General features: G+C 19.2%; 2 protein-coding genes and 1 pseudogene across 2 annotated transcripts, besides 1 other annotated feature; 1 reads left to right on the forward strand and 2 right to left on the reverse strand.

Annotated features, from left to right (window-relative positions):
• Positions 1–2,581: 2,581 nt before the first annotated feature.
• PmUG01_13067200 (uncharacterized protein) lies at positions 2,582–4,215 on the reverse strand (the record flags this gene model as incomplete). The annotated part of the gene is made up of 3 exons (XM_029007641.1): positions 2,582–3,199; positions 3,519–3,551; positions 4,213–4,215. The coding sequence occupies 3 exons, from the start codon at positions 4,213–4,215 to the stop codon at positions 2,582–2,584; spliced, it is 654 nt and encodes a 217-aa protein (XP_028864010.1).
• Positions 4,216–6,871: 2,656 nt separating this feature from the next.
• Positions 6,872–9,492, reverse strand: PmUG01_13067300 (annotated as a pseudogene).
• Positions 6,872–9,492: a sequence feature (STP1 protein, pseudogene).
• Positions 9,493–15,798: 6,306 nt separating this feature from the next.
• PmUG01_13067400 (fam-l protein) lies at positions 15,799–16,736 on the forward strand (the record flags this gene model as incomplete). Its single annotated transcript, XM_029007642.1, has 2 exons — positions 15,799–15,885; positions 16,011–16,736. The coding sequence occupies 2 exons, from the start codon at positions 15,799–15,801 to the stop codon at positions 16,734–16,736; spliced, it is 813 nt and encodes a 270-aa protein (XP_028864011.1).
• Between the last annotated feature and the right edge of the window lie 338 nt (positions 16,737–17,074).

The raw sequence follows: 17,074 nt of genomic DNA on the forward strand, positions 1-17,074 counted from the left end.
ACTAAAGTTGAAATTACACAATTTTATTATTAACTAAATATATGATTAAATATGCTTTTACTGTAAAGATAATTTTTATATATATAAATATTAAGTAAGGAAGTAATTTAAATGAAATCTATGTATATATATTTTAATAATAAAATAATTTTTAATGTGTTTTACTGAACTCATTTTAGTGGTATCATGTCTAATATTTTAAACAGCATATTTAGAAACAAAACTTAATTTAAGAAAAAAATTATTTAAGCGAAAATCATATTTTTATATATTTAATATATATATCATCATGTATAAAAATTACTAGAATTTGATTATTTAATATATATTTTAGGTATAATATATTACAATGAGCTCATGAAAATTTTAAATGAAATCTTATCAAAAATAATTTATTAGTTAAAATAAAAACTTAAAATCCCTTATATGCTGCAATTTTTATGAAAAATTGAAAAAAAAAAAAAAACTATAATAGTTACACTAATGTATTATTTTACAAAAGTTCTATAATAAAAATATATTTGTTTAAATTCTTTACCTTTTTCTTATAAATTCCTTTTTACATAAATTATTTATATTACTTTTATATCTGATAAGTACACTTTTAATTTTATGGGCTATGTTACACAATATGGCAATTTTTTAAAAAATACTTCTTAACTTTGTAAACCATTTTGAATTGATAATACATAAAATAAATAAAATTATTAATTAATAGTTATACAATAAATACAGTACTATAAACAAAAAAAATATAATATACAGATGGGAATGTATTATTACTCAAATAAACAACAATGTTAGTAATTAACAAAATATACAAAAATATAACTAGTAGACAAAACAAAGCATACATAGATTTCCAGCATTTAGACAAAACTTCTCTAAAATTTGGATATTGATTAATTATAGTAAATGATGAATATATTTTATTTAATAACATGATTATTAGATTGTATTTCATTAATATATAGTTTTGTTATTATTTCCTAAAAGGTTATTATATTTAAACATATCGAACATTAAAGTTAAAATAATACTTTTAACTTGTATATGATATGTAATTAATTTTTGATCCATTTTAAAATTATATTATTTGTTTTTATATATGTATATATTAGGTATAGATTAATTTAATACTTAATACTCATATATATAGAGTGTGTCATATGAATGTATAACGCAGTATAGAGAAAGGTGACTTTATATAATAGTATTAAATTATGAGAAACTACAGACTTAGTATTTTATTATTATCATATGAAAGTTATTATTCCTTTTTTTTATCTATTATGTGAATGTATGTAAAAACGAAATTAGAAGTTACTTATAAATTGCTGTAATGGATAAATTACTTCTGAAATAGTCTGCTTATATGAATACAAGTGAATAGTTCTGTAATTACATACTATAGGGATATTTCATTTTTTCTTTAGCATGTTATATTTTTAGTAAATATTTTGAAATGTATAGTAAATTTGCAACTTATTAAAGTATATTAAATTTTAGAATAGTTTATTTTTAATAAAAAGAAAAATAATAAACAAGAATATATATATATTTATCACCTAACTCTATTCTATTTAAATATTATATATTTGGAGGGAAAACAAAAAAAAACAGGAAATTAGACAATTAGATATAACAGAAATAGAAATAAGATAAAAAAATTGCCAGAAGACTGGAATAATATAGAATATAAAAAATATAATAAGAGAGTTTATTTAAATAAGGATAATAAATTATCATGAAATAATATTTATGCTTATGATGTAAAAGGAATTTTTTTCTATATTTATTTGCCGTAAGATCAAAATAAATCTTCTTAAAGGCTTAAAATTTAAAAAAGAACAGTATTTCTATAAGGTAAAAATTAATATGCAATTAATTTTTATATTTAATTAAAAAAACGTCAATGCATAATATGTTGTTATTCTCACAATATTAATATCCTAATAAACATATAACTCTCATGTATATGAATTAATTAAATGAATTCATATGAAGTGGTTAATTATAAAACTTAATTATTCTACATATTTTAAAATAATTATATATATATATATATATATAAAGATATATATTTATATTTAAATGATAAAATGAACAAAAATGTAATAAATTGCGTACTTGATAAAACAAAAATTCTGAGAAATCTTTGAGAAAATAACTAAAATACAAACATATGGTTTATTTTCGAAACTATAAAAATAAAAAAATTAATAAAAAAAAAAAAAAAGAACAATTTAAAAGTTTACATTTTCTCATAAGGCATTTATAAAATTAATTAAATGAACAAATATAAACATATAAATGTTATATTTACATTAAGAAGAACAATAATAAGGTTAAAAGGATTCTTTTAGGTAAAAACTAAATATAATTTATATAATACATAAATATGAACAGTTTGTATGTGTAAACTCTAATAAATATTAAATTTCATATGCACTGATATAAATGAATTCAAATTAAAGTTTTCAATGAATTTTGCTTTGATTTATTATTGGAATGGAGGGCTAGATCTTCAATTAAACTATTTGAGAAATGTTTAAAATCCTTATTAATAATTTTAAAGAATTTAAAAATAAAATAAAAAATTGATACTGAGAACAATGCTATAGATCCTAAAGTGATATATATGTCTTTTTATAGGAAGATGCCATATAAGTTTGGTCATAATAATAATACTTATAATGAGGAATAATAAAATTGGAGTAAAAACCTTAAGAGCTAATTCTTTCTTATTTTCTACAGGTTTATCAGTAAATTTATTTATCTCTATATGTTCAAATCCTAATAGTTTTTCCAATATTGTTTCATATTTTGTATCTAGTTTCTTCAAATAATTAGATATCCCAGATGACTTATCTTTTCTTTCTAACTTATAACTTTTCGTTTGAATCGGTTTTTCTTTTAATTCTCTATTTGTCTCATCAGGGTAATCAACAGAGTATAATGAATCATTTGAACCAGCAAAAATACGGCTAGATTTTAATGAATCATTGGAACTATCAAAATTATATCTAGACCTTAATGAATCATATGAGTTTTGATAGTTTTTCTGAAAATTATCGTTTAAATTAAACTCTGAATATTCATAATCATTATATATATGCCCATGTAATAATCTTCTTACCTTTATACCTGATGAATTATTTAAGTTGATTTTTTTGTTGCTTGATATTCCAGAGTTAATCTAAAAATTAGTGTAAATATTTAATAAATACAAAAAAAAACGTATTTATATATAATTAAGAAATTCGTTTTAAAATGGAAACGAAAATCTTCAAAAAAACATTATAGAAATTATTGATTAAAGCAGTTATATTAGTTTATAGGAATAATGAGACATACATAATAAAAAGGTAAATGAGAAAGTTTTAATAAAGAAAGTGAATTTATTTGTTTTTTCTATGATGTAAAATTTATTTATAGGCAATAAACATTTTTGATAATATAATTTTTATCCCTATGATTTTACAATAATATTCTATAAGGATTTGTTAAAATTTTACCCTACTGAAGTCGGTCACTTTAGAATTTAAAACCTTTTAGAGTTCTTTAATTAGTAATAATTATATCAGATTTTCAAAGTAAAATTGGTAAAATTCATTAAATAAAAATATTATAGTAATTTTTTAATATAAAAATACTATTATTTCAAATAAAATAAATATAAAATAAAGTATTAAAAATATTAAAATTTATATAATTATATTAATTATTGTAATTAAGATTTGCTGCTGTAAATATTTTATTTCAGAAAAATCTAAACACACTCTTATATTTTTACTATGCATATTAAAAATATGTTAAGCTATTTTTATTAAGAAAACCGTTAAAATAAAATAAAATTACTAGATTACATAAATATAATTCTTTAAAAATATCTCATGTAAAATTAGTATTTATGATTAAAATAATGACAAATATGTTGAATTTTGCTAAACGCTTATATACGAAAAATTGTTTTGAAATAATTTGCAATAAGAGTAATAATTAAAAAAATAATATACATCATAATAATGATTTAATAAAATTTAATTTACACACAGTCATACAATATTATAGACTTATATATATTAATCAGAAGTGCTTAATATACAGCTAAAGATCAAAAATATAGAATCTAAGTTTGTTTTCTTTTATTGTTAACTTATATAAGATAAATTAATCTTATACATTTTAACAAAATAAAACTTATTTTACCATGTGACGCTAAATTTAATCGTCTTTAACAGTAGTTCAAAATTTTTAATTGTACAATATAAGAAATAATATTAAAAATAAAAATTTGGACGTGAGCTTTTTTTTTTTTTTAATTATGCGTTTAAATATAAAATGAGATAATTAGAGAAAAAAGAAAAAAACAAAAAAAAAAATAATAAATTTACATATTTTAAAATTGGTATAAATAATTATATATGCATAATTTAATGGAACTCTGATGATACTTTATCACTGAGTTATTAGTTATTTTACATTATATAAGGAATTACATTGTAGCAAGATAGAAATATGGGTACTCTCAAATACAATAGAACTATGATATTAAGATTACGAAATAACAAAAAAAAAAAAAAAGCATCTTTACGATTAATGAATATATTATGTAAAATTATACACATCATTTTTGCTATATATTACTAAATAAATTTTTTTTTCTTTGATTATTTATGCATTATAATATAATAAAAATTTCCTAAATTAATAAAAATTTATTAGTCATTTATAAAATATTTCTGCATTATAAAGAATTATGTAATAAATAATACAAATTCCGTTATTATAAATTTATTGAATACTTCAAATCGTAGATTACTAGGTTAATTTTTTTTGTTCATTTATATATAAATATAAGTATAGGTTGGTAAAAATTTTTTTTTTTTTATATATATATATTTGGTTGATTAATTATGTATAAACAGATAATTTTAAATTATTTTTCTTATGCCATTTTTTTATTATATTTATTAAATACATAATATACTAATATTTATATTAATATATTTTATTTTTTATAAATAAATTTGGGTAAAAATATGAAAGAGAATATATAAAAATATAACAGAAATATCAGTTATATTTAAAATATTAAATAATATAAAAAATATCACAATATTTCAATTTAAAATTTTAAGAGTTTTTGCGTAAATCCTTACAAGTAGCCAGTATATTCTTGTATGAATGAAGTATTATTATTTTTTATAAAAATTAAAATTAATTGATATGTAAAAAAAATTTCCCCAAAGTTTTTAAATAATAGAGTTCTTAATTATTAAAAACAGTTTTATATTTATGGATCTGAGTAATATTTATAAGAATATTCATTTTTTAATGTTAAAAAATGGGAATTAACTTGAACTGTTATACATGAGTATTTGGGTCGAATATAATAAACATTTATGTCGATAAAATTCATAGGTTATTGAAGTTCCATTATTCTTGAATTTTATATATAACATCCGAACTCCTATGCTAAATCATATGAAAAAATCTATTTAGCTTAGTGTATTATATTCTTTGTGCTATATTTTGTATAAAATAATAAGAAAGAAATTAATAAGTGTTCAGATGAATATAAATGTGATATATATTTATATGAAGTAAACACCTAAGAAAAAATATATATATATATATATATATATATTGAATTTATTAATATTTAATTATACTTATTAAATCTTTGACCTGTTTTAAAATTTTCTTTTAGAATTAATTTAACAAAGCTATTGGTTCTCGACAAGTGCTCCAAAAAATAATGATATTTCGTTTTATACAACAAATTATATTAGAAATGAAAAATAAATAGGGCGAATATATTAGACGCATCTATACATATTATTTTTATTTTTACAAATAGTAGGTTGGTAAAACAAGGAATGTTATATACTATTATTAATATTGTTATATGCCTGCATTATATATTTATGTTTTAAGTGTATATTATTCCCATATTTATCATTGACGAAAGAATAATTATATTTTGTAAATAACATATTAGGTTGATAAAAATTTGATTAACATTTATATTAGATTACATATGTTACATAGTGCAGTTATGCATAGGTTGTAACATTTTATCTTAATATGAAATAAAAATAAATTTTCAAAAATTGAATAATTTTTTTTTTTTATTGTAGTGTTTTAAAAATGTTATTATCATTAAAAAGAAGAAAAATTAATCTCTTTTAACTGTAACGTAATATTATAATGCTATATAGGCTTAAAATTGAAATATTAATTATAAGTTTAATAAAAATAAATTATACAGAAAAAAAGAAAAAAATTAAAATATAATATAATATATACAATATAGAATGCTTATATAGTGTCTAAATGTATGCTATAACAGTACAATTGTGAAAAACCTATTCTTAATATAACAATATAGTATTCTAATATATACAAAAAATGTATAAATTTTAAAAGTATAAGTTATAAATTTCAATATATGTCTTAATATATTATTATAAGAAATCATTTATTAAGAAAAAAAACAAAAGAACTCTTCTTTAAATTTCACTAATAAATGAGGTTGCGCTTAATATATTAAAAATTATTATGCATACATATGTATATTAACGTCTTATTTTATTGAACATGTTTTATAAAATATTATTAAACATATTTTTAAAAAAACAAAAAAGTTATATGTCACTGGAATATTTTTAAAATAACTGCAACTAGTACTTTATGTTTTATGCCTTATTTTATTTTATTTTTTTTTGTATTATTTGTTACATTACATTTTTCTTTTTTTTAAATTCCTTTTAGTATGACAAAATTCAAGAAAACTTTTTTATAGATATCATAAGATTTCACTTGAATAACTTTTGAATATAATCATATCAATAACTAGGGTGAATTATTCTGCTATATGATCATATTTATCATCGTTATTCATACACTCTATAGAATTTATATAAGTTTCATCTTTTCCTATCCAATCATGGATCTCTTCCCGCAAGAAGTTTTCCCCTATATTATTATGAATATCCTTATTTTTACCATTTTTATAAACATTAATATGCTTTTGAATAAATATATCTTCAATTTCTTGTTTTTTTACTGAATTTTTTTCTGTATTCCATTCATTTATGGAACTATCTAAATGTAATTCTCTATCTTCTATATACTCTTCTTTTTTGCATTCTTCTAATATTGTCATAAGTACTAATATACAAAGTTTTGGTAGTAATTTTGTTTTTATATATTTATATAATTCTTCATAATTTTTTCCGTGTTCCAATTCTTCTATATTTATTAGTGACACATCATTTGATTTTTCTTCATTTTTGTATTCATCTAATATATTCTGGTTAACCTCTGATAATTCTTTAAACCATTTTTGGTCTATATATTGTTTTAGAATCTTTCCCTTTTCTGATATCCACCTTCTCCATACATCTTTCTCTCTTTCGAAGAACAGAATATTTTGATATTCATTCTATGATATATTTTTTAAATCTTCCATTTCTTTTATGTAAGATTTTTCTTTTTTCCATTCATTTTTCAAATTATTATACCAGTCCACTTTATTCAATTTTTCAGAAATATTTCTATGTCTTTCTATCCATTTATTCCATAAATTTTTTTGTTTTTCAATATCATTGCTACTTTTAATATTTTCCATTATTAGTTCATCATTTGTTAAATTAGGATAAAGTCCATATAACTCTTTTGTGAACACTTCTAAGCATATTTCTAAAAATTCTCTTTTTTTGTAATTCCATTCTTCATTTTTCCATTCTTGAAGCACTTCCATATGTACTTCTATAATAGTTTTAGACCTTTCCTTTTTTTGCTTCGACTCACGTAAATTTTTTATCATCTTATGTTCACGTATTTTTATTTTTTTAGTAATTTCTTCATCATCATAACATGGGTGTTCCAAATGATTATGATTTAAAAATTCTTTTATTCTGTCCGAATGTGAAGGTATTAGTATTTTAAGAAATGTTGGTTGTCTTCTTTTTATCCTTCTTTTTTTTTTTAACTGTCCTATTAATGAGTACTTTCATATAAAAAATGCATATTCATGAAATATATTATTACTGAAAACTAATGATTATAATGTTTTTAATACTTAAGTTTTATTTTACTTTAATAAAAAGAGAAAATACGATAATAATTAGGAAGCTTATTAAAATAGATGATATGTATTTGTTAGATGAATTTCCTACTGGATCTGTAATATCATTTTAAATATGTATGTCATATATTGTTGTTAATTCAAAATTAGTAAAATAAGATGCATTACAGTTACCTGAAGTTACAGAAGGTATAGTTGAAGCTAAAGAACTTGGAGGGGATTTTGATATTGTAGAAGATAGAGTACTTTTGGAAAGATTTTCTGGATTTGTATCTAGTGGAACTGAAGCAAGAGATACAGATTCACCTGATACTTCTGGGGATGGTTGGGAATTTGAGAAAACTGCTTGTGTAGGAGACTGTAAAGAATTTTCAGAATTAGCTTCAACTTCATTAGAATGAGATTCAAGTGATGATAAATGAGCTTGTGTTTGTACATCAGGTGCAGATGGAGGTTCCGGTTCTTCTTTATTTTTCACTTCATGTTGATTATGTTTTGTATCATGATTCATTTGATTAGTGGCAGCTCCCTCTGTTAATTCAGCTTGTTCGGGTGAATCATGTGATACAGGTGATTCCCTCTTTTTTTCTTTATCTTTTGTTTGTGAAACTATTTGTACATTTTCATATTCACCTTCACGAGGTTGTAATTTATCTACTGGGGGACAGTCAGTAAGTTTACTGAAAGTATGATCATTCATTAAGTCGCATATAAATTCTGAACGTCTTTTTTTTTTCTTTTGGTCTGTTTTTTGGTAGCATGTTCCAAAAAGGATTTTCTTTTCCTCAAAATAGTTCTTCATTTTATCAATCCACTCATTATATTCATTACATCTACATGAATACTTATCAGAATTACTTGGTAGTTTCCCTTTCAATCGTTGTATTTCATCCAAATATTTCTTTCTTTTATCACAAAAATCAACTTCTTCATATTTTAATTCTAAAATTTTTTTATCTTTTTCCTCTAAAATCAAAGGGCATCCTCCTTATTTATTTAGCTTTTGATAGTGAGATTCTGTCCAAACCTTTATTGCTCTTTCCCAAATTACTTGATTACGATATGAGGGTGCTTTCTTATTATGAATTACATAATCAGCCAAATCTAGGCATTTTTTCCTAAATTCTTCTTTATTATTCTCTTTATTTAATGAACTGGTTTTCTCAATTATATTTTTAGTAATATTTTTAAAATCTTGATCGCTAACAAATCTGAAAAAACCTGTTCCTCCAATATTTAGGTGCTAAATTGATGAAAATTATTAAGAATTATATAAGAATTAATCCTTACGTTTATTGTATTATCATTTTTTTTTTATCATTAATAAAAATATATGTACAAATTTATTCATATTAAAAATTAACGAATAATACCGAGGAAAAGCATTTTTCCATAGTGACACTCTATTATTACGCTAGAATTTTGTATACAACATTCTGTAGTAAAAATACAAATCAATACCTTTTTATTTATCAACGTGTTTATTTTTAATTAATATATATTAAATAAAAGAGAATATAAAATTATCAAATATATAAAAATATATATGAGATTTATAAAATAATTGAATACATTATTATTTATTTTATACGCTTACTAAATTTTTTAACCTTCAATAAATATATCACAAGTAATATATTCATAGTAATTTTATTTTAAATCATAGTTATATTTATATTTTTATATAAAATTCTTATTGGTCCTATAAAGAAGACAAATAAATAATAATATAAAGTTATATGAGTAACATTAAGAAGTAATATAAAAGTTATTGTATAAAGTTTACATTATTATAAGTAATATTTCTTTTTTTATTATTTATTTTTTTTCTTAATACAAACTTATAAATATGAATATTATTATCAGTACTAATGTAAATAAATCTTTTTAATCCACATTTTTTTTGAAAATAAATAATTTATAAACCATATAATTAAAAGTACTAATATTTTATTTCTTTATATAATTATACTTTTGTTACTTTTGATACAAACATTTATAGTTTTAGAATTATTATTTACATTTACTACTATATTATAGAGATTAGAATTAATAATATGTAAATTATAAATATATGTTATATTTTTTGTAAAAAGTATATACGATAAAAATGTACTTATAACTCTTAATATCATAAATATATATATGTATATATATCAATTTCCTAAATATTAAATATTTATGGTGTATATTTTACCATTGAATAATTTTTAAATAGTATAATTTATTATATACATATATTCTTCATTATAATCCTATCATTACTTATAGATAAGAATAATTTCATATGTACTAAGTTTTAATTAATTAAATGTACATTTAGGTATATTAATTAATTAAAATAAATTTGGCTTCTTATACAAAATATGAAAAATTATTAGAATACACGTATGGTAAAATTAATTATAATGTATGTTTAAAAATTAATAAAATATATTATAAGTTTGAAATAAAAATTAATAATATTATAATTCCATGTAAATAGATTAATGTATTACATTATAGAATACAAACTATTTTGAAGCCTCATAGTTATATTTTCTTTTTTTGATAATATGTATAAATATTAGGATAAATAGATCAAAACGTTGTTATGTATTTTTGTTTTCTTTTTTATACATTTAATAACAATGTAAAAATAATAACTTTTTAACATTATTAATAAATATGTATTTAGCATGCAAAATAAAAAATCCTATATATAGTTTTATAATATTATTTGAGACATGAATTTGTAAATGAATTTACAGAAATTTCTAACCGTATTACTAACCATATAGGATATTATATTATAATGTAAGTATTTATTTCTAATTAGATTTTTTCCTTTGAAACATGCATATAAGTAAGAGATAATAGTGAGGAAATTAAAAAAAAAAAATTTAATTGATAGTATATATTTGTAAATAATAATTTCACATAAACAATTAAGTTATAATATTTATGAATAATTAATCTAATATATAATGTAATTATTGCTTTTATTTTTAATTCTTAATTTAATCTCTTACAAGGTTTTTGTGAATTCTATTGTTTGTTTTAATTTTAATCCTTTATATTGCGTCCTAATCCATTTTAAATCGTATTGCTTAGTAAGAATATATGGGGAAATATATATAAAAATAATTTCTGATGTTTTAGGAAATTTTATATATTTATAATTTAATGTGAGTATATTAATTACATGTATTATTAAAATATTATATAGTGAACTAATAATCGTGAATGAATATATGACAAAATAAAAAATCCATATTATTTTCTAAAATATTTGTAAGAATAAGAATAAAATTGAGTGTAATTTTATTTGAAACATCTATATAAAAATATTCATTTATTTTTTTTATTTTACTATTCTATAAATATGTGAAGAAGAAGTTTTTTTTTTTGATATAATTATTTTATTTTATGTTTTTTTAAGATCAGAATAATTTTATGATACTGTATTTTATATAAAACAATTAATTTAAATAAATTCAAAATTAATAACAATTAGAATTAATTATTGAATATTTCATGATACTATTATGAATATAGTATTTATTAATTTAAGAAATAATATTTAACAATGAAATAGCTTTATTGAACATTTAAACTTTTATCATATAATTCAACAACTTTATTGCTATATGTATAAAACATCGCAAAATGCATCTAAGTAAATAGATAAAATTAATACTTTTTTTTTTTATGTTTCTTTAAACAATATATGATAATTTTTTGTCATTTATTATATATAAATTTTCAATACAGTAACTGTTATATATATTGCTATAACTAGGCACATACATATATAAATTTATAGTTCACAAACATTTATACTAGAATTTATAGTTATCAATACATTCTAATTATAATATCAGTCTTAAAGAATATTATATATGAAAAAAATAGAAATAAATAAATCTATTTTATTTTGAATATGTTACAAATTTACTTAATCCTTTCACTTGCACACAGGAATATAGAGGCACAATGTCTCATAGGAGAAACATAACTTTTTAAGTAATTTCATGTATAATGTTATAAATTTTACTTATCCATATTATTTTAATGTATAATATGTGATATTATTGTTATATATATATTAATATCATTTAAAGATATTTTTATTATTTGTTATCTTTCTTTATATAATTTATTTAACATCATATTCTATGGTTTTAGCACTGATATTTGAAATAACGAGTTACATAATTTTTCATATTTTGGACAAATTATCTATAATAAAGTAAAAATCATTATTGATGTAATAAAATTACATTAATGTGTGGAATATCTTTATTATAACCTCTTTTTAGAAAATATAATGATAATTTTATCTTTCCATTAAACATAATGATACGGTTATGCAAAATTATTTATTTAATTGCACTTATATACGTATAATAGGAATTGATTTCTCATAATAAATAATCGATGTTCTAAATAAATATTTGGGTAATAATATTAATAATAAAGAATTTATATATTATATCTATCTCTTCTACATAATATGTAAATTTACATAAAATATTTATGCTATAATTTAATATTTTTGTTTACTTTGTTAAAGTAGTTTATGTACACTTTTATATAAGTATTTTTTATAGTTCTATTCGACTTAAAATAATTTATATTTCTATAATTTTGTAATAATATCATTAAAAAAATTATCTTGAAACCTTTTTTTGTATTTATTTTAAATAAATTTCAAAAAAAAATTGTCAGGACATTAATTGATATAAAAAAAAACTATTATTATTTAATATATAAAAGTTATTTTTTACATTATAATATGTCATGTAATATATGCTATCGGCTGAATATATCTTTTCATTTTAAGAATAATTTATCGTTATATTATCCAGTGGTTCACCTAGAAATTTCAAAATATTTTTATTTTTTCTTATTGAAGACATTAACGGAGTCCAAATAAACTAGTATTAATATAAATTATATATATATATATATATATATATAATTAAAACACTATTACTCCAAAAATTTCCTGTCCTCATAGATTACAGGGGTGGTGGAATGGTATTCTCTCTTTTAGCTAGAATAACTTATAGTGCTATAAAAGAGAAAATATATGAAAAGTAATGAATTAAATGTTAATATAACCATTGGAAATTATAAGATAAATTCTTAAAAAGTAGTAGTAGAAGAAGATTGTGCATGAGTGTATAACTGTTCTAGTGAATATTTTATAATAATGGAGATTCATTATAATTGAATATATTCACTTAATATAATCAGAAATTTTAAGAATGGTACAATTATGCACTTAATAATATAATTTTTATCAATTCTTCATTAATTTTTAAAATTTTTCATTTAAATGAACATATTAGATATTTTTTGTATCACACATACATTTATATGATTAATATATAAACGTTCATATTTTTAGGTTGTATGTTAAGAGTGTATTTATTATTTTTAGTATGAAATTTTATTAGACCAAGTAGAACATATAATTATTATGTAAAATTATAAAATAGTAAACATTTCAAATATTTCTATTTTGTATAAAAGAAAAAACTTAAGCTACTGTATGTGAATTATGATGAAACCTTATAAACCGTGGATTAAATTCTATAATTATTGAACATTTAAATGATATCATATTTTTTGTAGATATTGTATTATATATCTTGCACAGGAATGTAAATAATATAATTAAATTTCATGTTATTATATATTTAACTTATTTTATTTGTATGAATTAAATATTAATTATATTATTTATTAAATATAAAAAATACATAATACGAAAATTACGCTAACTTTATTGAGTAATATATATATAACAGAACAATTTATCGATGATAAATATACTTAATAAGGAGAAAAATAAAAATTTTACAAGTAAATTAAACTATTAGCTCATTATTTTCTAACTCAAGAGAGGTATATATAATTGAGAAAAATAAAGATATATTTTCCAAGAAGACCCAGAAAAAAGTTTAAAAATCACCAATATTTCTAGAACAGAAAAATACTATTTTTAAATAATTGCTTAGAAGGATATAATTATGTAGTGTCCTTATTTTTCGAAAATTATTTTATAATATATATACGTGGATTTTTATATATTTTTAAAATCGGTAAAATTATATTATATAAGGAAACATTAAATGAAATTAAAAAAATGGGACAATAAAATTTGAAAAAAACCTAAAATAGACTAAATAAAAGAATTATTAAGTGTTGTTACTATAATAATATATACATTAAAGGAATAAATATATAATAACTTTAATTTTTATAATTTAAAAATGGCGTTTTAAATTTAGGAAATTTTTTCTCTATTTCAATTTTCAAATTATTAACTTGCAGGCTAAGACTTTTTAATAAGAATAATTTGAAATTATATATTAGATTATTACAATAAATATTTATGAATATGATATTTTTATAATTATCATATCCACTTTAGCTCTTGAGAAAATAAACAATTGGGGTAAAATACGTTTTTTCCATTAAAAGTATTTTTAATAAAATGTTATTTTTTTATATATTTATATAGATTTATTATGATTTACTGTTAAAATACAATACAAGAATTGCGTATTTTTAAATGAATAAAAACAAAATAATAAATTTATTTGAAAATCATACATAGAAAAATTATTAAACCACACTTTTTAGTAAATTATATTGTTATTCTTAATGATTCGTTACAAATCATTTTTATTCTGTATATTATTTGTAAATTTATTTCATATATGTTTCCAAATTAATTAAATTATTTGTACTATATTAATGCTTATTATATCTTTAATCTCCTTTTTTTTTTTTTTTTTTTTTTTTTTGATTATATTATTATTCCTTCTAAATGTTTAGAATTAATTAAAAATAATTAAGTAGTTAGATATAAATAGTTTTCACTTAGAAATAATGGTATATATTTATTTTAATAAAATCTATAACTTTCAAAATTTTTCGAAAAAACAGAAAAATTAGAACTTATTTAACGTTATATATTTTTTTAGAAATTAGGTATTTCCATATATACTCGATTCTTTAAGCATGGTCTAGAATATAAAAGATCGTATTTCCTTTATGCATAAATATATTATGCTGATATATTAACATATTACAAAATATTATGTAAAATATGGTTATCCTCATTTATTATTACTGTTTTTGTGTTGTTATAATTAATATTTTTTTACAAATAATTTCTTTCAAAATATCATGTTAATAAAATTATAATTTTTAATGACAAGATATTCATAACATTACTTATTGGTTTGGAGTATGAAATAATGTATTTTATATGTATACTATACGATCTATATGGTATATAAATTCCGTATTTCCTTATAATATGGAAATACTCGTTTTTCATAATATATTCTGAATGAAATTAATAATAAACATTATTTAGTTAAACTACTCTGCTAAATAATTAAAATATATATTTTGAATATTTTTATATAAATTAAAATTATTTAATTTAGATGAAAGTTATTTTTTTTTAATAAACACTATAAAGTTAAAAATTATATAATACCTTTATAATATTTTTTTTTGTATATCGATGTTATAAAATACTCTACAATTATATAAATTTTATTAAGTAGATCCAAAAAAAAAAAAAAAAAATTAGAATTAAATAACTAATATAATATCCTTTGCCTTTAAGGGTTTATAGTATAACTTTTTATGTATTTTTTACTAAATATTTTAAAATATTTAAAGAACAGAACATGAAAAAAAGCATTATGATTTTCTCATTTATTAAAATTGTTGTACTTAACTTTTTAACGTGGATACCCCATTTAAGTAATCATGTGGTATGATAAAATTATTTAAGAATATTTATGTTATTTATATTTTTCATTTTATATTTTTATGAATACTGTTTTCATCATTATATTATTTATTCATTAAATAACTATTATTGATTTTGGATTTTTAGATTACGTTTAACAAATACCTAGGCAAAAAGTACACGCCTGCTATAAAATTAGACGACAGAATATATCGATTACTAGCAAAATATAAAAAAGATAAGGATTCAAAAGTTGTAATGTTAAGAGATGATATATCAAATAATGGAATGGACAAAAAAAAGGGTATATCTAATACTGAAAAGGAGTGCACAGAAAAAAAGAAAGAATTATATAGAGGTTCACTAAATAATTATGATGGACAAAAACAAGATATGAACAATAAATGTTCTAAATTTGTGACAAAAAAATACAGTCATCTTGAAAAAAAAATATTCAAAGAGCTGGATTTTGTAGATTTTCTTAAAAGCAACAAGAATATTAGTGATAAGACTTACAAGAAAATAATGCGTAAAAAATTCTCATTACGATTAGGATCACCTTTATTATTGTTTTTGTTGTTATCAACTGTACTCATAGTAGATATATCTCTGTGTTATTCATCTAAAGGAAATGGATTTTGGGAATTATCAGGATTGAAGGCGACTTTAAGTACCTGGGAGACAAAGTTGACGCCATATTTTGGTTCGTTGTTTACTGCTACAGGTACATCTAAAACTGTATTAGGAGCATTATTTAATATTGTATTATATGTTATACCCTTTTTAATATTAGGTGTTACACTTATAATGTACGTTTTTTATTACCATAAAAAAGCTAAAAAATATGAAAAAATTAAGTTCAGTAAAAAGTGAAATGTATAATAAGGAATTTATTTTTTTAAGGTAACATATATTTTAATATGATGTAATATTTACAATGTCATTAGTTATGTGTATAATAAACATATAGTACAAATGAACTAAGTTTGATTGGTTACTCTTGGTCATTATATAAATAACCCTAAATTTGTTTTATAATCATAATAATATTTTAAAAATAAATTATATGTATGTTAAGATGCAAATATCAACAAGGGAAATAACAATAAATAAATATATTTGTAATAATAGGGTAAATAATTATTTTTATATTTTTGATATTAAACAGACTTATCTATATATCTCATAAAAATAATAATAATGGGGTTTCG

Source organism: Plasmodium malariae, assembly GCF_900090045.1.
Source record: "Plasmodium malariae genome assembly, chromosome: 13".
In the NCBI taxonomy this organism is placed as follows: domain Eukaryota; phylum Apicomplexa; class Aconoidasida; order Haemosporida; family Plasmodiidae; genus Plasmodium; species Plasmodium malariae.